The sequence below is a fragment of the Oryctolagus cuniculus genome, chromosome 16 (assembly GCF_964237555.1).
Source record: "Oryctolagus cuniculus chromosome 16, mOryCun1.1, whole genome shotgun sequence".
Classification (NCBI taxonomy): domain Eukaryota; kingdom Metazoa; phylum Chordata; class Mammalia; order Lagomorpha; family Leporidae; genus Oryctolagus; species Oryctolagus cuniculus.
In genome coordinates this window covers 43,285,930-43,308,869 of record NC_091447.1, presented here as the reverse complement: position 1 = coordinate 43,308,869, position 22,940 = coordinate 43,285,930, and the positions used below count along the sequence as shown (strand labels likewise).

Genomic DNA, 22,940 nt, shown 5'->3' with positions numbered 1-22,940 from the left:
TCATCTCACAACATGTTCGTCCCACTCCTCCTCCCACCCAGTCCCGGCTCCTGCAATAAGTGACCCTCGGCCTTTAGCTTCTCTCACTTAGTGAAATGTTTCCAGGATTCACCCACGTTCCAGCGTGTGTCAGCGCTTCATTCTCCACGACTGAATAATGGTCCATTGTGTGTGCAGAGCAGCCACTCTGTTTACCCGCATCACTGGTGAACACTTCGATGTGTACAGCTTTGGCTTGTAGGAATAGTGTTGCTGTAAACGTTCAAGAGCAAATGTCTGCGTGGACGCAGGTTTTCATTTCTCTTGGGTAGATTCAGGAGTGGAATTGCTGGGTTATGAGGTAACAGGTTTTCAAGGAAATGTGCAATTGTTTTTCACAGTGACTGGACCGTTTTAGATTCCCACTGGCAAGGTGGGGCTTCTTAACTCTCTCCTCGCCGACACCACGTGCTTCCTCCTGCTGGGTTAGGCTCATATTTGGAAGGCTGCAGGAGCAGTGATCCATCAGTTCGTTACAGCTGTGGGAACTGAGTATTGAGCCGCCTCTCTCGTAGGACTTCTTGTGTTGTAGCTTAGGGCAGATCTTCACGTATCGTGAATAGAATTATACACAAACACTCAGGAAAAAGATGCAAACTCGGAAGACTAAAGGCTGGAGTCTGTTGAGGCAGGAAGCTGGAGTCTAACGGTTCTGTTTCTTGTCGGCTGTATTTCAACCTTATTTACGTCACCTGAATGCAGGCTGGTTTGGTTGGACAGAAAGTGTGAGGATTTAGGGGCACGTCCTTACAATCTGGGTTCACTGTCTTGGTTGTAAACTTCAACACACTGGCAGTATTAGTTTGTCCAAGGATGATTCGATTTCAAGGCAAAAGAATCATATATTTTGGGCCAGCGGTGTGGTGTAGCTGGTAAAGGCACCACCTGCAGTGCCAGCATCCCATATGGGTGCTGGTTCAAGTCCCAACTGCTCCACTTCTTTTTTTAAGATTTGTTTTATTTATTTAAAAGACAGAGTTACAGAGAAAGGTAGAGACAGAAAGAGAGGAGTTTTCTCTCCATTGGTTCACTCCCCAAATGGCTGCAATGGACGGAGCTGAGCCAATCCAAAGCCAGGAGCCAGGAGCTTCTTCTGGGTCTCCCACATGGGTGCAGGGGCCCAAGGGCTTGGGCCATTCTCTGCTGCCTTTCCCAGGCACGTTAGCAGGGAGCTGGATCAGAAGTGGAGCAGCCAGGACTTGAACCAGTGCCCATATGGGTTGCCGGGGCTTTAACCTGCTGTGCCACATCAACAGCCCTGCCTCCTTGTAACTCTGCCTTTCAAATAAATAAATCTTTTTTATTTTTTAAAGATTTATGTATTTATTTGAAAGGCAGAGTTACACAGAGAGAGAGAGAGAGAGAGGTCTTCCATCTGATGGTTCGTTCACTGCCCAGTTGGCCGCAATGGCCAGAGCTGCGCCGATCCGAAGCCAGGAGCTTCTTCCAGGTCTCCCACATGGGTGCAGGGGCCCAAGGACTTGGGCCATCTTCTACTGCTTTCCCAGGCCATAGCAGAGAGTTGGATTGGAAGTGGAGCAGCCGGGACTAGAACCCGCGCCCATATGGGATGCCAGTGCTTCAGGCCAGGGCGTTAACCCACTGTGCCACAGCACCGGCCCCTAAATAAATCTTTTTTAAAAATTAAATAAAGAATTATACATTCTAGCTCTGTTCCCAGTGAAATGCGAATCTGAAACCTTGCCATGACTTTTCCCTTTGACTTTTGCCGTGACATTTTGTGAGCTAGGTACATGGTTACCCTGGCAATGATGGAGAAACACTAAAACTTAGTCTTTCTGGATTTTGTGACAACTGTGATCACATTGTTCTTTCTATATTTGTCATTAGAATATAATTTTACTACTATTTCAAACAGAATTTTCAATATTATAGTTTCTGGACATTAGATTTTCCCATTAGGAAATCATCCAGTCACAACTTGGGCTGAGTTCCCAGTAGAAGGGTTTCAGCAGGAAGCGATTCTAAGTGGCTCGAGGAGATCCCAGGAGGCATGCATCAAAGGATGGGGCCCCTCTCGGACACCAGTGTTGCCTGTTCCTAAGAGTCTGCCTCACTTGTTTCTTGTTGATCTAATCCTGTAGTTTCCTGACTGCATTAACTACTAGTGTATCAAAAGGTGTCCAGATGGCTGAGAATGAGAAATTCTTTTACTTTGATCACGTATCTTGAGCAGTATTTGATCTTCTATCGGTAGTAATTTTTCACTGGAAATCGCCTGAGAACTTACACAGTTTTTTAAAATATCGCAATTTAAGGCAAGGCTGTTCTAATTATTGACTTCGCTGTATGCAGTAACTGGATGTGATAAGCACGTTTAGAACATACACGGAACAACTGGAAAATACAGTGCACTCCCAGGTGTCGGGCTGTGGGAAGGAAAGCAGGGGAGGGGGTGTCGTGTGACTGGGATCGGTGCAGGACAAGCCTGTCAGGCGAGGCTCTTCTCAAGGGGTAACGTCCTGGCCAAGATCTGGATGAAATGAAGCCCGACAAGACGTGGAGACGGATGTGCTAAGCTGTGTGGAACTTGTCACACGAAATTTATTCCAGTAAACATGAATTTTTAAAGTGTATTTAAGAGACATGAATTTAATAAAACTTTTCCATGATTCATATATTTAGTAAAAAGCCAAAGTTATATTTTTTGAGTAATTTTATCTTTAATTTTATTTTATCTAATAGGGGCCAGAGTTACTCAGCAAATACATTGGAGCAAGTGAACAAGCTGTTCGGGATGTTTTTATTAGGTTGGTTTCCTATGAATTTTTTTTTAAAGTAACTGATTCCCTTATTTATTGTCAGTGCTTTTCGGTCTTAGTTTTCGAAGAGCTGAAACCTATTATTTATGTGAATTATTAATAAACTAGAGGACAATAATTCTGTTTTACCAACTACTACTTAAACTAGACAAAACTTTAGGAATTAAACTTTGGGTACTATGTTTTTATATTTACAATAGAACTATTGCTGGAAGTATAATCCTAAGTGATTATTCAAAGATACATTAAGTAATTATCACCAATTTTTTAATTATCTTATAAATTCTATGTGGCCAATTTAAGAGTGGTAAGTATTACAGCATATATATAAAATGCCTATGACTACAGAAGGTATTTCGGGACAAAATGATTGTACAAAGGTGATGAAATTATGGGTTTTTTAATTAAAAGGTTACTTTATTGCATGCTTTAAAAAGTTTTATTATGAAGCATGCAATTAACAGCATATATATAATTTAAAGAATAGTAAAATGAATATTTATGTATCTACTACCGAATCTAAGAAATAGAACATTACCAGTTTTTAAAAGCATTTTTAGAAATACTCCAAACATATTGATGAAAGGACCATTTTACCAAGAAGATACAATTCTAAAATTTTATCTAATATTGTAGCTTCAAATATTTAAAGCAAAAATTATCAGAACTACAAGTCAAAGTTAACTCCACAATCATGGTAGGCTTTAACACATTTCTCAGTAATTAGATTGAAGCCAAAAAAGAAACAGTAAAGGTTTAGAAGATTTGGGCAACTTAGTCAACAAGATTGATTTGATAAGCATGTTTAGAACATAAACTGAACAACTGGGAAATACGCATTTTTTTCAAATATAGTTTTTGAAAATTTGCTGCAGGTGAGACCATATAATTAGCATCTGCAGTATCTTTCAATGAAACAGCATCATACAGACTCTGAAAATTGTTAAAATAAGTAACAAGAGAGAAGTTTGCTATGCATTAATTATTTTTTATTAACCTCTTCTGATTAACTCAGGGGTGCGCCTTTGGCCTAACAGTGGGGATGCCAGTTTAGAGGGCTTGGGTTTGAGTCCTGGCTCTGGCTCCCCATTCCGCCTTCTTGCTAATGACCCTGGGAGGCAGTGGGGACGGCTTAAGGACTAGAGTCCCTTCCCACCATGTGGGAGATGGGGATGGAGTTTCTGACTCCTGGCTTCAGCCCGGCCCGGCCCTGGTTTTGCAGGCATCTGGGGAGTGAATCAGGAGATGGCGGTGTTCTTTCTTTGCCTCTTCTACTACTGCTGCTGCTACTACTTACTATTATTATTACTATTATTATTATTACTATTATTTATTTTTATATTACCTATGGCTAAGGAAGAGATTTTATGGGAAATAGCACCATATGATAATGGAAATTTATCTATTAAAATTAGGAGATGTTGCAAGACTTCAAGGAAAAAAATCTTTTAAAAAAATCACTTATGTATCATAAAATTAGGAAATTTCAAAAACATGAAAAAGGAAATAATGAACAAAATTTAGTGAAACAAAACAACTTAATAGAGAAATTCACAAAGCCAAACTTTTTTTAAAAAAGATTTATTCTATTTATTTGAAAGGCTGAGTTAGAGAGAGGCAGAAGGAGAGAGAGCGAGGTCTTCATCTGCTGGTCCACTCCCCAGATGGCCCAATGACCGGGGCTGGGCCGGGCTGAAGCCAGAAACCAGGAGCTTCTTCCGGGTCTCCCACCTCAGCGTAGGGGCCCAAGGACTTGAGGGCCATCTTCCACTGCTTTCCCAGGCACATTAGCAGGTAGCTGGATTGAAGTGAAGCAGCCAGGACTCAAACCAGTGCCCATATGGGATGCTGGCATTGCAGGTGGCAGGGTTGTCGCTCCTCCTCTTCGTGGAGGAACGACACAAGACCCTGCGCTGTTCTTTCGTCTGCTCGGCCCTCCCCGGGTTTGCTGCTGGTTCTTCCCGGGTTGGCTACTATCCCTTCCACCTCCGTGGAAGGGCAGTTCCCCCTGGCCACATTCCCCACTTCCGCAGGGGAGCGGCACACCGCCGGCCGGCTTTCTCAGGGGCTGCACGGGTTCCCTTAGATGTTCCCCATAGATGTTCCTGGTGCATGCCGTCTCTCTCCTCCTTTATAGTCCTCCTCCGCCAATCCCAACTCGGCTGCCCACACGCCGAGTACGCTGCTCTCCTCCAATCAGGAGCAAGTCCTACAGTTTATTAGTTGAACTGGAGGCAGCTGTGCGGAAGCTCTTTACTTCTCTCCCAGCACCATATTGTGGGAGAGCAGATGCATAGAATAAGTCTTAATTCCAGTAACTCAGTCCAGTCCGGATTGCTCCCCACAGATCCCCCTTTCTTTTTATTTTTGGCGTTGATACGCGCCTGTCTTCGGTGTCCCGCGGCACACACTCTGCTCTACTTGCTAGAGTTGCCACAGGCTCTTACAAGTCCTATCAATCAGGAAAACCGAATCCGGGTCCTCTCTTCGCCATTGTGAGGAGGTTTTTAGGCGCTGATGCGTGCCTGTGTTCGGTGCCCTGCAGCGCATGCTCTGCTCTGCTAGAACTGCCTGCAGGTGTTTACAAAACCTATCAGGCAAACCGAATCCAAGCCTTCTCATTGCCTTTTTGTGGGGGAGACTTATTAGTGTTGGTTTGTGCCTATCTTCGGTGACCTGCAGCTCATACTCTGGTCGAGCTGCTTGCTGGCGCTTACCGCCTTAAATCAGGCAGACCGAATCCAAGCCTTCTAATTGCGGTATTGTGGGGAAGCCTTACTGATGTTAATTCGTGCCTGTCTTCGGTGACCTGCGGCGCATAAGCTGCTAGCCGCCCAGGTGCTCATCGCCTCACTTAATCAGGCAGACCGAATCCAAGCTCTCACATTGCAGTGTTGTAGGGAGGCCTTTCTATTTCTCTATTTCTCTATTTCTCTATCTCTGGGCATTCCTATTTCTCCCATTTTACTTCTGTCTGCCAACATTCCCATTTCTCTCATTTTACTTCTAAACTTTTGTTTCTCTTATCCCCGCAGCTTCCCGGCGCCTCGCACTGCCGGCAGCTTCACGGCTCCGCGCAGCTTCAGCCCGCGCCTCATCTGCGCGGCTCGGCTTTGCGCGGCTTGGCTTCGCGCGCTCCGCGGTCTCCACGCTTAACCCTTTCGCGTCTGAACCACGGCCTCGCCAGCCCCGTTCCCTATCTATTCACGCCCCGTGCTCTCTCTGCACGCGGCGGCTTCCGCGAGTAACACAGCGTAGCTTACGTGTCCGCCACTAGCATTCAATCTAAGTTCCCCGGGCTAGCCTGGCGAATTCAACCCAGCGTACGTCTCCGCCCCATGATTTGGCAGACGGATCCCAATCTGGCTCACGTTTTTCAACTTTTCGCCCCCGATTCCCGGGCTAACTTGAGAACCCCAAAGTGGCTTCCGTTTCCGCCTCGGCCTGCCCCCCGTGGCTTCAATTTCCCTAACATTTTTCTCTACCCGGTATGTTTCCCCAAGCTTTCCTCCAACGATATTCCTCCCTCATTTCTCCTGGCCTCTCCCCACAGTCCGCGTCCGAGTCTGTTTGTTCTAGCTTTCACTTTCGCTTTCGCCCTTAGAGATTTCTCCCAGCTTCCCCCCGTAGTCCGTATCCGAGTCTATGCCTAGGCTTTCAATAGCTTCTTCCGGCTCCTTTTTCGTCCGGCTTTTCCCTAGGCTGTTTCGAGTCTATGCCTAGGCTTTCAATAGCTTCTTCCGGCTCCTTTTTCGTCCGGCTTTTCCCTAGGCTGTTTGCTAGTCTCTCTCTCCGGTAATTTCCCAGTTCTTCCCGTTTCTTCCCTCCTAAGTTTGCTATCCGTCCTAGGTTTCCTATCCAAGCTAGGTTTCCTATCCGAGTCACGTTTCTTCCCTCCTAAGTTTTCTATCCGTCCTAGGTTTCCTATCCGTCCTAGGTTTTCTATCCGAGCTAGGTTTCCTATCCGTCCTAGGTTTTCTATCCGAGTCACGGCACCATTAGGTCGCTCCCCCTCTTCGTGGAGGAACGACACAGGACCCTGCGCTGTTCTTTCGTCTGCTCGGCCCTCCCCGGGTTTGCTGCTGGTTCTTCCCGGGTTGGCTACTATCCCTTCCACCTCCGTGGAAGGCCGGTTCCCCCTGGCCGCTTTCCCCACTTCCGCAGGGGAGCGGCACACCGCCGGCCGGCTCTTCTCGGGGGCTGCACAGGTGTTCCTTCAGCTAGATGTTCCCCTTAGATGTTCCTGGTGCATGCCGTCTCTCTCCTCCTTTATAGTCCTCCTCCGCCAATCCCAACTCGGCTGCCCACACGCCGAGTACGCTGCTCTCCAATCAGGAGCAAGTCCTACAGTTAATTGGTTGAACTGGAGGCAGCTGTGCGGAAGCTGTTTACTTCTCTCCCAGCACCATATTGTGGGAGAGCAGATGCATAGAATAAGTCTTAATTCCAGTAACTCAGTCCAGTCCGGATTGCTCCCCACAAGGGTGACCCGTTACACCACAACACCTGTTCCCCAAACATTACTTTAGAAAGCCTAGTATAGTAGATAGCTCACTAGAGTGTTTGATCAAGAAGCAAGCAAGCAGGAATAAATGACATTAGGAATATAAAGAGAAACATGACTAAAGGTGTACCAGAAATGTAAACAGTAGTAAGGGAATATTGAGGAAAAATCTGTTAGTACATTTGAAAATGTAGGTGACATAGACAAAAATAATTGACCAAACTTGAGCAAAGAACAAAATCTGAATAGTCCTATAACTATGAAAACACATTAGTCACTAATTTTAAAATCTTTACACAAATCAAACATCAGACTCAGTTAATAGTTTTCCAGGAGAGTTCTGCCAGTCACGAGGCAGATAATTCCCATCTTGATGTAGCCCCAGCGTCTGTTTAATACTGCATGGTTTAGGGGCCGGCACTGTGGTGCGGTGGGTTAAAGCCCCAGCCTGCAGTGCTGGCATCTCATATGGATGCTGGTTCGAGTCCTGGCTACCCCTCTTCCAATCCAGCTCTGTGCTATGACCTGGGAAAGCAGTAGAAGATGGCCCAAATGCTTGGGCCCCTGCACCTGTGTGGGAGACCCAGAAGAAAGTCCTGGCTCCTGGCTTCGGATCAGCTCAGCTCTGGCCGTTGCAGCCAATTGGGGAGTGAACCAGTGGAATGGCTCTACCTCTCTATGGCTCTACCTATCTCTGTAACTCTTACAAATAAATATTAAAAACAAATTCTACATGGTTTAAACACTGAAGCCCTATTCACATATGAACGTGGTTTCTTTTTCCCAGGGCACAAGCTGCAAAGCCCTGCATTCTTTTCTTTGATGAGTTTGAGTCCATCGCTCCTCGAAGAGGTCATGACAACACAGGAGTTACGGACCGTGTGGTTAACCAGTTGCTGACTCAGCTGGATGGAGTAGAAGGCTTACAAGGTAAACGTTGTAATGCAGATGTAGGCTGTTGGCACATAAGTTTCAGGTTTTAGTTAAAAAAATAGTAACTGTGGTCTCTTCCCAGGTGTTTACGTGTTGGCTGCGACCAGCCGCCCTGACCTGATTGACCCTGCTCTGCTGCGGCCTGGCCGCCTGGACAAATGTGTGTACTGTCCTCCTCCAGACCAGGTGACAGGTTCATAAAGTGATATACACTGATATATAACGGTGATAGATGGTGATAGAGAACAGTGATAGATAGTGATATAGAACAGTGATATATGGTGATAAATAACAGTGATAGATGGTGATAAATAACGGTGATAGATGGTGATATACAACAGTGATAGATAATGATGTAGAACAGTGATAGATGGTGATAAATAACAGCTGTGCAAATGAGAGTCAAAGGTGTAACATAGATGCAGATGTCCTGTGTCGGTGTTTAAACGATTTCCCATTTCCTTCCTGAATACGTGGCACACATCCCCAAATATACAAAACAGCACTGTCTGAATCTAAAGTTGAGACGAAGTAACTAAGAACGTTCCTTCTGCTAGAGAAAATGTGCCAAGTAAGGTAGCACATTGTGAAAACCTTATCAGAAATGCAAGTTATCAAAAATCGGTGAAGTTCAGTTTGATCAGTGTCACTTACTTGTTAAGTGAGCTCTCTGCCTCCTGCAGGCATCCCGCCTTGAGATTTTGAAGGTTCTCAGTGCCTCCCTGCCTCTGGCAGACGACGTGGACCTGCAGCACGTGGCTGCCGTGACCGACTCCTTCACTGGGGCCGATCTGAAAGCGCTGCTCTACACCGCCCAGTTGGAGGCCCTGCACGGCCGGCTGCTGTCCGGCGGACTCCAGGTACGGTGATGGGGCTGCAGGGAGCCTCTGTGCGGGCAGAAGCAGCTCAGTGTCGGAACGTAAACCCCCGGAAGTCACAGCTTTGGCAGATGGTGAGGAAATGTACCCTGGGTTGCCTGCTCCACAGCTGGAATGTGAATTTTGAATTTTGCAAATAGCTTGTAATTATCAAGAGAGTGGTGTCTTCCTCATTACCTTAATATTGACAAACATGTTGGTATCTGAAAAGCTATTTAAACTAGCATATCATGAATAGATAATATAAAGATGGAATTTTTTAGTTTGTCTTGTACTTTAGTTCTTTAAAAAAAATAACCAATTAAAGCTGTTCTGATTTTGAAGTTCAAGTAATCCCAGTCTGGCGGGTAGGAGCCCCTTTGGGATGGCCACTGTGTCCTTGTGTGTCCCTATCATCCTCCGCTTACATCTTACTTCCTGGCACAAGGTGTTCTGGGTTGTCCTGTACCTTGTCTATCCCAGCCCGAGAATCGGCCTTTTTCTTAAGGATGGTATCTTGATCCCAATATTTGAACTCTGCTGTGTATTTTCTAAGAAGATTTTCTATATATTCCTCCTCCCTCACATATTTTTGGGATTTTTGCAGAGCATAAAATTTCTCTTACATTCTCATGTTTTTGCTACTTATTTGGTAAAAAAAAAATTTTTTTTCCCTTTCACTATTAAAAAGGGTAAGTATGTGTAAAGTACTGTGTAATCAGAACACTACAACATTGTTGGTTCATCTTATTGGAGCAGAAAATATGAATGCAAAGGCAGAGGCACAGAAATAACACCCAGGGGCCAGCACTGTGGTACAGTGTGTGAAGCCAGTGTTTGCAAGGCTGGCATCCCACACAGGAGCGCTGGTTTGACACCTGGCTGCTCTGCTTCTGATCCAGCTCCCCACTACTGCGCCTGGGAAGGCAGTGGAGGATGGAGCAAGTAGTTGGGCCTCCGGCCATCCATGCAGGAGACCCAGATGGTGTTGCAGCTCTCGGCTTCCCTGGCCCAGTGCTGGCCACTGCAGCCTTTAGGGAGTGAACCAGAAGACGGAGGAAATCTCTCCCTGTCTCTGTAGCTCTGCCTTTGAAATAAGTCTTTTTTAAAGTCACAATTTTACCATGTGCCTCAGAACCATGTGAATTCTCGATCTCCAGAGTGTTTTGGAAACTGCCTGGGATGTCCTTGTTTTCTGTCATTGCGTTCAGCTGGAGCGCTGTGTTCCTCCTTTCTGAGCTGTGCTCTTCTCTGCTACCTCAGGACGGGGGCTCCAGCTCTGACAGCGACCTGAGCCTGTCTTCAATGGTCTTTCTGAACCACAGCAGTGGCTCTGATGACTCCGCTGCAGAGGGCGAGTGTGGCTTGGATCAGTCCCTCGTTTCTCTCGAGACGCCGGAGATCCTGGCAGAGGACTCGAGATTCAATATGTACCGGCTCTACTTTGGAAGCTCGTATGAGTCAGAGCTTGGAAACGGAACCTCATCCGACCTGGTATCTCTGGCGGCCGGTGTCTTAGGTTGTGAGCTAGAAAGCTTTGTGTTGCTGTAAATGGACAGTGACTACGTCCTAACGAGCCCCACGTGTTCTTCCTGTGAAACTGTCTTGTTTTTCTTACACTAATTATTAATTTTCATTCCTTGTTAATTTTAAGTCAGGGCTGGGAGCAAGAAGGGGTCAAAGTCATGAATGGTGGTGGAATTTTTTTTCTTAAAGATTTACTTATTTGAAGCGCAGAGTTAGAATGAGATCTTCCAGCTGCTAGTTCACTTCCTAAATGGTCCCAATGGCTACAGCAGTGCTGATCCAGAGCCTGGAGCTTCTTCTGGGTCTCCATGTGGTGCAGGAGCTCAAGCACTTCGGCCACCCGCTGCTGCTCTCCCAGGCGCATCACCAGGGAGCTGAACTGGGACGAGAACCGGTGCCCACATGGGATGCTGGTGCTGCTGACGGCTTTACCCACTATCCATCCCATGGCTCCAGCCTGATGGTTTCTTCAGGTTTAACTATCCGTATTGGTGGTTTTTAGATGTCTTTAGCAGCAGATTCATTGTAAAGTAAATTTCTATTCTCTTAGCACAGAACAGTTGGTGATGAGAAATTTGAAACATTAGTGTCCAAAATTCCTGACTACAAAATGTTACTATGTATGATACCCTTTGTGGGAAGTATAGGTACAGAGGAAGGTAGTAATAATGTAACAGCAAGGAAAATGTTAGATTCATTGTGGGTGTTATCACTTTCTACTTAATTAACGTTCAGTTTATATTCCTCCCAAATTAATAGTGGTTCACTGTTAATTCATTAGTACATAGAACATTTTTACTTATATTTGGGTGCATTTTTCTTGGGTTTTGTACATTTGCTTTATAATTCAGATTTTTTAAAAATATGTGAAGGACGGCCGGTGCCACGGCTCACTAGGCTAACCCTCCGCCTTGCGGCGCTGGCACACCGGGTTCTAGTCTCCCGGTCGGGGCGCCGGATTCTGTCCCGGTTGCCCCTCTTCCAGGCCAGCTCTCTGCTGTGCCCCAGGAGTGCAGTGGAGGATGGCCCAGGTGCTTGGGCCCTGCACCCCATGGGAGACCAGGATAAGTACCTGGCTCCTGCCATCGGATCACCGCGGTGCGCCGGCCGCAGCGGCCATTGGAGGGTGAACCAACGGCAAAGGAAGACCTTTCTCTCTGTCACTCACTGTCCACTCTGCCTGTCAAAAAAAAAAAAAAAAAAAGTGAAGGAGTCAGGGAAAGGGGAAAAGACAGAGGGAGAAAGACCTTCCTGGGGCCAGTGCTGTGGCATAGCGGGTAAAGTCCCGCCTGCAGTGCCGGCATCCCATATGGGCGCCGGTTCGAGTCCTGGCAGCTCCACTTCGATCCGGCTCTCTGCTATGGCCTGGGAAACAGTAGAGGATACTTGGGCCCCTGCAGCCGCATGGGAGACCTGGAAGAGGCTCCAGGTTCCTGGCTTCAGATAGGCACAGCTCCAGCCATTCACTGCAGCCATCTGGGGATGAACAGAGAATGGAAGATATCTCCCTCTCTGCCTCTGCCTCTCCCTCTCTAGCAAATAAATAAATCTTAAAAAAGATCTTCCTTCCGCCGGTTCACTCCCCAAATGCCCACAACAGCCGAGGCTCGGATGGGCAGGAGCTAGAACTTCTTCCCTTGTGGGTGCAGGGCCCCGAGGACTCTGCTGCATCCCTTAGGCACATTAGCAGGGAGCTGGATTATAAGTGGAGCAGTCAGGACTTGAACTGGTGCCCAAATGGAATGTAGTGTACCCACTACATCACAATGCTGGCCTCTTAATTCAGATTTCTTGAAATATACGAGTGACTCATTTATTCCCAAGAAAAGTTTTAATTCCCATCTTTATTCTGGTTTCCATTAATGTCACCTGGAAATGTGCTAGAACATCCATGTAGCCCTGTCTGCTGGAAACAGCAGTAGTTTGTAGGGCCTGAGTAGCAAAGCACAAACAAGAACCGCCCAGTCACAACAGCTCTCACTCCGGGGTGGTTCCATAGCAGCTGGCAGAGAACCTGGAGAGACAGGGAGCAGCTTTTCAACCTGCTTACTTTATAAGTGTGAAATTATCTGTGTTGAGGCTTTGTTGGTAACTGCGATTTCTGTCTCTTCTCACCCGCCCCTCCTCCTGTCCTGGCCGGAACTGACCGCAGAGCTCGCAGTGTCTGTCGGCGCCGAGCTCCGTGACGCAGGATCTGCCGGGGGCCCCCGGGAAGGAGCAGCCGAGCTCACAGCCCCCGGTGCTCAGGACGGCCTCCCAGGAGGGCTCCCAGGAGCTGACGCAGGAACAGAGGGAGCAGCTGAGGGCGGAGATCGGCGCCATCAGAGGCAGATACCAGAGCCACAGTGGGGTACTGCTCCCCCTTCCTTGTAACAACTCCTCGCACGTGTTGGATGACGAATGCCGTTGTTGATGAGCACAGATGACGCTCGTGTGCTCCCACGGCATTTTTCCGTATCTGTAAGGGAACACACGGTCTCTGAAAAACCCGACAGAAGGAAATCACACTGGCTCGGCGTTAATTTTTTGTCGTTTTCTTTTTATACTTAAGGAGGATGAATCCCTTCACCAACCAGGACCAGTCAGAACCAGTCTGGCCATTAGCCAGTCGCACTTAATGGCCGCACTGGGTCACACGAGACCGTCCATTAGTGAGGAAGACTGGAAGACTTTTTCTGAGCTGTAAGTACCAGACTCTTACGGGTGATGCAGTTACCTAAACTGTGAAACTTCTTGTCTAAAAAAATATTATTTTGGGCTGGCACCGTGGCTCACTTGGTTAATCCTCCGCCTGTGGCCCGGGAGTGCAGTGGAGGATGGCCCAAGTGCTTGGGCCCTGCACCCGCATGGGAGACCAAGGGCCGGGGTGGGGGGTGGGGATAGATGATGGTAGCTGAGTCTCAGGTACCTGAGCCAAGTGGGAGACCAGAATGCGTTCTGGGCTCCTGGCTTTGGCCTGGCCCACCTTCCCGCTGTAAGCATTAGGGTGGAAGCTCGCTCTCTCTCTCTCTGCCTTTCCAATATTGGTAGGCATTCAGCGCGGTGGCTAGGACTCTGACATCCCATATCCGTGTCCCTGGGTGTGAGTCCTGGCTCTGCTGCTGCTCCACCTTCCTACTAATGAGTACCTTGGTCCCTGCCGTCCACGTGGGTGACCCTGACTGAGGCTGAAACTCCTGGCTGTGGTGTGGCTCAGTCTCAACTGCTGCAGGCATCTGGGGAGTAAACCAAGGGATGGGATACATCTCTCTGCCTTCAAATAAAAAACAAGTAGAAAAATAAATAAAAATTTAAAAAACAAGCAATTAGGCTACATGCCCACCCTGAAATACGACTTTCTGAAAGTTTACCTGAGAACTCTTCCCTTTTTGCTAGTAAGGTATTTCCTCTCCTAATATATAACTGTTTGCAAACAACTATCTTTTGTAATTGTAATGTTTACATGCATTAAGTGTTATCTTCCATACTTCTTTAAGGTATGAAAACTTTCAAAATCCAAAGAAGAGAAAAAATCAAAGCGGAACCATGTTGTTTCGACCTGGACAGAAAGTAACTTTAGCATAAAATGTCCTTGGACTTTTTGGGAGGGAAGTGGCTTGTTCCCTTACATTGTTAACAGTAAAAAATGGTGTCTGTAAATTTTTTTAATTTGACAAATGCAGTTATTCTATAAAATGACAAATTGGTAAATGCTATTGATTATGATCAGGAATACACTTAAGATTAATACTGTAGAATAAATTAGCATATCTGTAACAGATTTATGCATTTCCTATTGTCCAAATGATGGAAGTAATTTATCTAATTTAAATAAATTTTTGAACTCATGGCTGCACGTTTGGCACCTTTCTTTCTAGCATTCAACAGAGTTTATGCTTAGCAACTAAACAAAACATCCTATGACCTACTAATCCAGTTATTTGTTCTTCTGTCAGAAAATGTTAGGTTTACACGAAGTTCAAATAAGGGCCGCCTGCAGTGCTGGCATCCTATATGGGTGCGGGTTCTAGTCCCAGCTGCTCCACTTCTGATCCAGCTCTCTGCTATGGCCTGAGATAGCAGTGGAGGATGGCCCAAGTCCTTGGGCCCTTGCACCCACATGGGAGACCTGGAAGAAGCTCCTGGCTTCGGATCAGCACAGCTCCGGCCATTGCAGCCATCTGGGGAGTGAACCAGTGGATAGAAGACCTTTCTGTGCCTCTCTGTAACTCTGACTTTCAAATAAATTTAATCATCTCCTCCCCCAAAAAGTGATCCCATCTCCCTAATCCAAGTGCAGGGTCTCTCAGCGGTGCTCATTCCTCTCCTAAAGCTAGCACAATTGATGGCAGCTGGCTGTGGTGTAGAGTAAGAGCAGAGGAAAAAGCCCAAAGTTAGAGAAATGCACAAATACATACGCGAGGCAGCAAGGGAGGATGTTCAGCCATGACTCCACCTTCCTGACTCCAGCCGCTGCTTCCCAGGATCAGGGACACGTTCTAGGTGCAGTGGCCTCAAACCTTCATCCCCACGAGCCACTGTAGTTGTCTTTCCTGGAGGCTGCAGAAATCTCTTATTAAATGCTGTCAGTCAACATCCCTACCACTTAATGACTGCTGTGTCAGCAAAGGCCAGAATCACAGGGAATGCAAGGAAAAACCTTTGGGTACAAGAGGTAAAACGGACACGCCATCACTGCTGGCACTGTGGGCCCCGATCTGGGGCCCCGGTCACTGGCTCACAGCCTACATAAACCTGCTGCATCCCAGACCACAGAGTTCTCTGCCAGGCAGCTGAGCCGGTGCCAGTGGTGTGTCTGCTCATCCCAGTGTCCAGCTCCTCACTGCCAAGTGAGGCTCGCCATCAAGCAGTGCCATCAGGACAGGAGTGCACATCCCACATCCGTGAAAGGGGCCGGCCGCAGAGCCGGTTCTGGGACAAACTGCTGCCTGCTCTGACAGAGCAGAGGTGCGCAGCCCGCCGCAGGCTGGGCCGATCGCCCCTTCGAGGGACCAACACGACTGGTCACTGCTGCTGCCGACAAGCGGGCTCTCAGGGGGCGTGGCTCACCAGCTCAGCCATGCTGGTGAAGTGCACACTGCGGGGCCACCCTGGCCACTCTGTGCACAACTCTGGCTAGAAAAGGCGGCCGACTGGCATCTAGAGAGGTGATCCTGACCGCCCGGGTACAGGGAGCACCGAGCTTCCTCATGGGCCCTTTCCAAGGACTCTGGCGACCCCTCTCGCCCTAGGCCTCGGGACGGTGAAGCGCCCTGAACTTTCCCGGACTCTGGTGACGTCTGTAGTCCGCACTGAGACAGCACAGACTCCTAGAGAAAAGCCTAACTCAAGGCTTCCGCTGCCTTGGCAGCCTCCTGCACTGCTGCGGGAGCCAGCCCGGCCAGGGCGACGCTGGGAACAGAGCCTCCGGAAACTAACGACAGTGCTACCCAGCCTCCTAGAACGTGGAGTGGTGGTGCTGCAGGCCGGTCCCTGGGCACTGGCTTCTCTGTTCCCGAGCCTTTGTTCACCAAGAGGAAGAGGCTTTGCCCCTGTCAGCCTAAAGGCCACCAGAGATCCCGCAGGGCAGACTGGTGCCAGCAGTGTCCCAGCGCCACTGCTGCTTGTACCGTGCACACCGCAGCCGCCTGACTTCCACTGCCGCAGGCTCCTCCCATCCACACTAAGGCCAGCCCACTGCTGCTGCAGACCTTCCCACTCGTATGCCAGCCCACTGTAGCAGAGGTGGATAGTCACTCGACATGCATCCCCAAACCCATCTTCTCCCTTCCTAGGTCTCTGCAAAGCGAATCTGTATCTGGCCACGCAACACAGTACAGGCAGAAGTCCCTGGGGTGGGCTTCTCTTTTGGAATGAGGGTACAAAGTCTGGAGACACAGCACCCACCTTGCAAACATGAGGCTGTAAAACCATAGATCACTGATGGCAAAGCCAAAAGACAAGGATCTCCATTTCCTGATGGCGCCACTGAGCGGACATCCCAGCCCTGATGTCCTACTCTGAGACGTGCTTATGCCCTAGACAGATTATGCCCCATGCTTACTGCTTGCAGGAGGGCTATCGGTGACGCCCTGCTGATCCCCTCAAAGCCCCCAGAAGACTCAGGGGAGGTCACCAGCGGCGAGCCCTGCCAAGGGAGCCTGGGCCTGGCCGGCACAGCGCGCTCAGTGTTATGCAATGGATTCGGATTTATGCTTTCACTTCAGATAACAAGTGGGGGTCTCGTCATCCTTGGTGTCTCCCTATTCAGTGTTAACAATGCCCAACCTGAAGTAAACCGTTTACTAAGAGCTGGACTTGGACACCAGCCAGTGAGAACACAGAGCCTCACTCACGGCACGAGTCCAGCACATCCGGTCACCCTCTGCACGAGTCCAGCACATCCGGTCACCCTCTGCACGAGTCCAGCACATCCGGTCACCCTCTGCACGAGTCCAGCACATCCGGTCACCCTCTGCACGATCCCAGCACATCCGGTCACCCTCTGCACGATTCCGGCACATCCGGTCACCTCTCTATACGAGTCCAGCACATCCAGTCACCCTCTGCACGAGTCCAGCACATCCGGTCACCCTCTGCACGAGTCCAGCACATCCGGTCACCCTCTGCACGATTCCGGCACATCCAGTCACTTCTGTGCTAAACTACGAGCTCCACGGGGCCAGGTTCTTCCGGGCAGTGCTGTCTGCAGTAAGCCAGAACAGAACCTCACCCTGGAGTCACCCAGTAACAAATACCTGGAGTGCCTAGCTCTTACTTCTCGACCTGAAATGGGGAGCAGCCTATGAACAAAGAAAAAAAAATGGCAGCCACATTCTAGAAATTCCCCGAGGCCAACCACAAAATCAAAATGTAAGTCGCTCTGGGAGAGGCACTTACTGTTGCCTAGCAGTCTCATACGAGAGTGCCTGGGTCTGACTCCTGGTTCCTACTCTAGCTTCCTGCCAAGGCAGATCCTGGGAGTCAGCGGCGATGGCGCAAATAATCAGGTTCAGGTTCATGGTGATCTGGATTGAGCTGCTGGCTCCCCGCTCAGGGCCTCGCCCAGCCCCAGTTGTTTTGGGCATTTGGGAGTGAATCAGCAGAGGGCAACCTGTGTCTGTGTCTGCCTCGCAAATAGGCAAGTACCAACATTTTTTTTTTTTTTTTTTTTTTTTTTGACAGGCAGAGTGGACAGTGAGAGAGAGAAACAGAGAGAAAGGTCTTCCTTTTGCCATTGGTTCACCCTGCAATGGCCGCCACGGCTGGTGCGCTACGGCCAGCGCACTGCGCTGATCCAAAGGCAGGAGCCAGGTGCTTCTCCTAGTCTCCCATGGGGTGCAGGGCCCAAGCACTTGGGCCATCCTCCACTGCCTTCCCGGGCCTCAGCAGAGAGCTGGCCTGGAAGAGGGGCAACCAGGACAGAATCCGGTGCCCCGACCGGGACTAGAACTGGGTGTGCTGGCGCCGCAAGGCGGAGGATTAGCCTATTGAGCCGCGGTGCCGGTCACCAACATTCCCTTTCTTGCTCTTAAAATTAAAGCATAGAAACCAGACATTTAAGGAAAAAGCCGGCACTGGCAGCTGAGCAGGTCTCTCACAGTGTGAAGAGATGGTACCCGGGCTTTCATTTACCCAAGAAAAACTCAATCGGAAATGAGAGAAAATAAACTCAATTTTGATATAATAAAAAAAGTTAGTAACTAGTACCCTTGTGGGGCTGACACTGTGGCACACTGGATCAAGTCACTGCCTGTGATACTGACACCCTGTACTGGAGTGCCAGTCCAAGTCCCAGCTACTCAGCTTCCAATCCAGCTCCCTGCTGACACGCCTGCGAAGGCAGCACATGATGGTCTAACTACTTGGGCCCCTGCAACCCACAGGGGAGACCAAGATGGAGCTCCAGCCTCCTCGCTTTGGCCTGGCCTAATCCTGGCTACTGTGGCCACTTGGGGAGGGACCCAGCAGATTGAAGATCTCTGTCACACTGCCTTTCAAATAAACAAACAAACAAACAAACAAATATTCTTTCAAAGAATAGCAACCTTGGTACCATTTCTCCATCAAGATATTATTTAAGAATTTTGAACTTCACAAATCACAAATAAACAATTTCCCCTGTAAGCAAATGCAAAGAATTCTGGTAAAACAAATCTCATGGGGAAAAAAAATATTGCTTGGGTCACCTTCCTAATGTCTGTGCCTCCCAAACATGCTGCTGGGAATAGCCCGGTCTTCTGGACAAATTTATGTATTTACACAGGGGTGGAGGGGTCTTCAAGAAGTCCATGGAAAAGTCACATTATCAAAAAACTGTGCTTGGATTTTGAATCTTTTTCCAGCAAAATAAAGGTCTTTTAATAGCATTTTCCACGACCATTTGAAGTAACTTCATATACAAGGAAGTTTTACAAAGTTCATGGAAAAGGAACATATCTTTCATTTCCATTTGTCCATGAAGATTTTCTTTAGATTTACTTGTTGGAAAGGTAGAGTTGGAGAGAGAGACAGATCTTTCATCCACTGGTTCACTCCCGAAACCACCTGAACAGACGGGGCCTGGCCAGGTTGAAGCCTGGAGTGTAGAATCCCTCCGAGTCCCTCAGTGGGCAGCAGGTGCGCAAGTACGCAGGCCATCTTCTGCCACTTCCTGCCCATTAGCAGGAAGCTGGTTCAGAAGTGGAGCAGCTGGGACTTGAACAGGAGCACATACAGGATGCCCATGTCACAAGCAGGGGTTTAACCTGCTGTGTGAGAACACAGGCCCGTGCCCATGAATTTTTCTGAAGCCACCTGCCACGTAGAATGCATCACGCTGTTGCTACCTGCTGTTGACATCAATGGAACAGGTACTGGCTTTTTCACTGACAAATATGTTTTCTACGTTCACACATCTTCCTTTCGACGCCTGCCAGGTATCTGAGCCCACATATTCAACTTATTTCACTTGTTCTCTTGAGAGATTTCAAACTCCGCTGCATTACTGCCCTTGTTCCAAGCCTCTTCACTCTCAGGGGCAGACGCCCGGAAGTGGAACCGCTGGGATGAAAGGTCCACTAAACACTGTAGTAAAGCCTGCCCCAGTTCCTCCCAAAGGCGGCTGTGTCAACACAAACCTCTAACACTGCTCCAAGTCCGTTTCCCATCAGCCTCACCAACGCGACACTGGCAAACAGCACATTTGCAAAGCTAACCAGAAACTTACTTTTCTGTTTTAAAAATCACTTTTGCATTTTTCAGATTGCTGGCTTGAGCTTGACTTTGTATTTATATTTATTTGTATTTCTGTGAATTTTTAGTGTATACTCTTTGCCCATTTTCCGTACAAGGCCCTTGTATTACAGATTTGTATTTGGGGGCCGGCGCTGTGGTATAACGGGTCAAGCTGCTGCCTGCATTGCCAGCATCCCATATGGGCACAGGTTTGAGTCCCGGATGCTCCACTTTGATCCAGCTCTCTGCTATGGTCTGGGAAAGCAGTAGAGGATGGCCCAAGTCCTTGGGCCCTGCACCCATTGTGGCCAACTGGGGAGTGAACCAGCAGATGGAAGACCTCTCTCTCTCTCTGCCTCTCCTTCTCTGTGTGTAACTCTGCCTTTCAAATAAATAAGCTCAAAAAAAGAAAAATTTTTTTTCATTTATTTTCACAACCAAGGGAGCCCAAACAGCTCATCTCCGCCACGGGGGGTGGGGGCGTGGTGGTCAGGGAAGCCTCTGTGTCAGGATGCTACAGCACTCAGTTGAGGACAGCTATTGCTTTTCTCGAACACATGCAGGTGACGAACTGCATCTGCTGAGCCATATAAAAGGGTGAATTCCTTTACAACTCTGCAATCTGCTGGGGGCCTCAGCGTCTGGTTTACAGCTCATCCAGGACTAAACTGTTTCTCTACTACCTCTGCAGAGAGAACTGATGGCCTGAAAGGCCTCTTATGTAAGCATACATAACTGACGGACCGAAAAATACTGCTTTTTAAATAGAGGCATGACCCTTTATTCTAAAGTTTGTCTTTTTGTATTCACACTTTTGCTATCCATGGGGATCAGTTATCTAAGGAGTAATGGTGTTTTGACTTCTCTAAGGGTTTGGTTTTGAAAAACTGATTTAGTCAACAGAGACAGAGTGAGTACCCAGGCACTGGTTCACTACCAAATACAAATACTGTCTGTAACTCTACCACTCAAGTAAATAAAATAAAATTTAAAAAAAAAGAGAAAAAGGCCCTGGGTCTCTGCCCCAGAACTCCCTTCTACACAGCACATGGCACAAGTTAGGGTGTGTTGTTTCCAGATTGGGTTACAGACTAGGGCTGCAGTCCTGCAGTCCACACAGCCTCCCGTCACGGGCAGAGCCACGCCGAGGCCCCCACGACAAGGAACCTAAGCCGACAGCCGCACAAGCCAGCTGTTTCCCTTCTTGTTGCCTGGTCTCTAATTTCATGTATAGATTTTTAGATGATCCAATCTGTCACTTTCCCAGTGTGAGACACTGTGGGACAGGCTGTTGCTTCCCCACAGACTTGAAGAGGAGAGGCGGTGAACCTGAACCTGTCACCCTGGACACCTCCAACTCAGGTAACGTGGGAGGCCCTGAAGAAGTCACACCTGCCTCTGGCCCAGGGGTTGATAAAAACACAAAGGAAAAACTAGGGAAGAACTCTGGGAGGCAGCAAGTGATGGACTGGTATTTTTCTAGAATCACAATTCGAGGAGGAAAACAATTACATCACTGAATTTAGTTTCTTAGCTTTTCATTCATTCCGCTTGCAAAGGTCTGAGAAGTACTGTGTGTAATGTATCCCAAACATGCACACATAAGGAACCAGAGGTCCCTCTGTGCCAGGTGGGCAGTGTGCAAATAAACGCAGTGGGCAGAGCCACTGCTTAGGCTGCCACAGCCCCCGCTGGAATGTCTGGGAAAGGCTCCCGGCTCTGCCGACGTACCTGGGAGGCAGCAAATGATGTCTCAGGTTCCTGTGATCCATGCGGGAGACCCAAATGGAGTTCTGGCTCCTGGTTTCAGCCTGGCCCAGCCCTGGCTGTTGAGAGAATTTGGCAAGTGAACCAGCAGATGGAAGCTCTCTCCCTCCAGCTCTCTGCTTCCAAATAAATAAACCCTAAGAAAGTATAAAGCACAAAGCATAGCTTCAAAGCCCGTTCCCGCTGACACCCCGCAGGCAGCTCCACATTCCGCTTCTCCTCCTTCCAACGGGGCCCCTTCCGCCATGGACAGCTTTCACCTTGCATGGCTGTATGCCATTCCATTCCACAGCGCATTGCAATTTAAGCATTCTCCTCCAAGGACGTATACATGCATGGCTCCACATCTGTCAGGAAGGAAGAGGCAAGCACAATTCTTTAACGTGCCCAGGGCAACCAAATGAAATCCAGAAAGTGCCTCTCCCTGTTGTGGTTTGTGACAGAAACGCCATTCTGAGCACACAGTCTAACCTTCTGTAGAAAGAGACGCATGGATAAACACTACACACATGCATTAAATAACACTCCCACCGTGGTTCACAGGAGTCCACCTACTTACAGCTGAAATGGCACTGTGATTCAAACTTCCTGTGGACCACTCATCAGTCCTGGGAAAGCCTTTCATAGCCAAGAACCGGTACTGTTTGGAATGTTTTCAAATACTCACAAGATCAGAAAACTATTTAAATAGCTTAAAAAACAATGTTAAAATAATCTTTCAAACAACCTAATACTAACCCAGATTGTAGCCATCTGAAATTCAACTTGACTATTTTCAGTGGAATTTCACGTTAAAGCTAAATTTATACGAACCAGTTATCAACTAAAATGCCGAAGACCTGCGGTGAAGCGGGAAGGACCAACAGGACAAGGGCACAGAGCCAGGAGGCGAGGGTGCACAGGGCAACAGCGGGGGAAGAGGGAGACGAGGCTGGGGATGCAGACTGGGCCGTCCCAGGGATGGGCAGGAAGCCACGGGAGCACCCTGGACTGCTGAGGAAGGAAGCAGACGCATCCTGATCTTAGAAAGCACTGCACGTGTCTGCCGACCTGTAGGCCACTTCCCACCCTACGACACACATGGCTTTTCTCAATGTCCTTATTTTCACAAATACATTAACTGTTCATTTTATCAATCAGCCCTTCTTTGAATTCCCTAAATTTTATTAGTGATGATGAATTTATCTACACCAACTACTTACCAATGATCAGTTTATTTACTACAAATTCTAAGGACTACAACACTGGGTTTCCTATTTACACGATATTTGGAAGGAAGTTCTATTTAAGGTATTTAAATGAAATATGTAATCAAAATAAGTCCAAAGTAAATAC

At 48.1% G+C, this 22,940-nt stretch overlaps 1 protein-coding gene across 3 annotated transcripts in view; it reads left to right on the top strand.

Moving 5' to 3' along the window:
- The window catches only part of PEX1 (peroxisomal biogenesis factor 1), a 47,278-nt gene extending 32,808 nt beyond the window's left edge, over window positions 1-14,470 (top strand). Inside the window, exons 17-24 of one of the 3 annotated variants that reach the window (XR_011383214.1) lie at window positions 2,746-2,810; window positions 8,114-8,256; window positions 8,342-8,445; window positions 8,943-9,119; window positions 10,380-10,610; window positions 12,796-13,103; window positions 13,195-13,325; window positions 14,120-14,470. Coding sequence is in view for 2 of the 3 variants with exons in the window: in XM_002713809.5 (XP_002713855.3) it covers window positions 2,746-2,810; window positions 8,114-8,256; window positions 8,342-8,445; window positions 8,943-9,119; window positions 10,380-10,610; window positions 12,796-12,993; window positions 13,195-13,325; window positions 14,120-14,207 (1,137 nt within the window). In the remaining variant the exon portion in view is untranslated. The remainder of the gene's footprint in view (window positions 1-2,745; window positions 2,811-8,113; window positions 8,257-8,341; window positions 8,446-8,942; window positions 9,120-10,379; window positions 10,611-12,795; window positions 13,104-13,194; window positions 13,326-14,119) is intronic. The other 2 variants (XM_002713809.5, XM_051853339.2) reach the window with 2 other exon arrangements.
- Window positions 14,471-22,940: the final 8,470 nt, after the last annotated feature.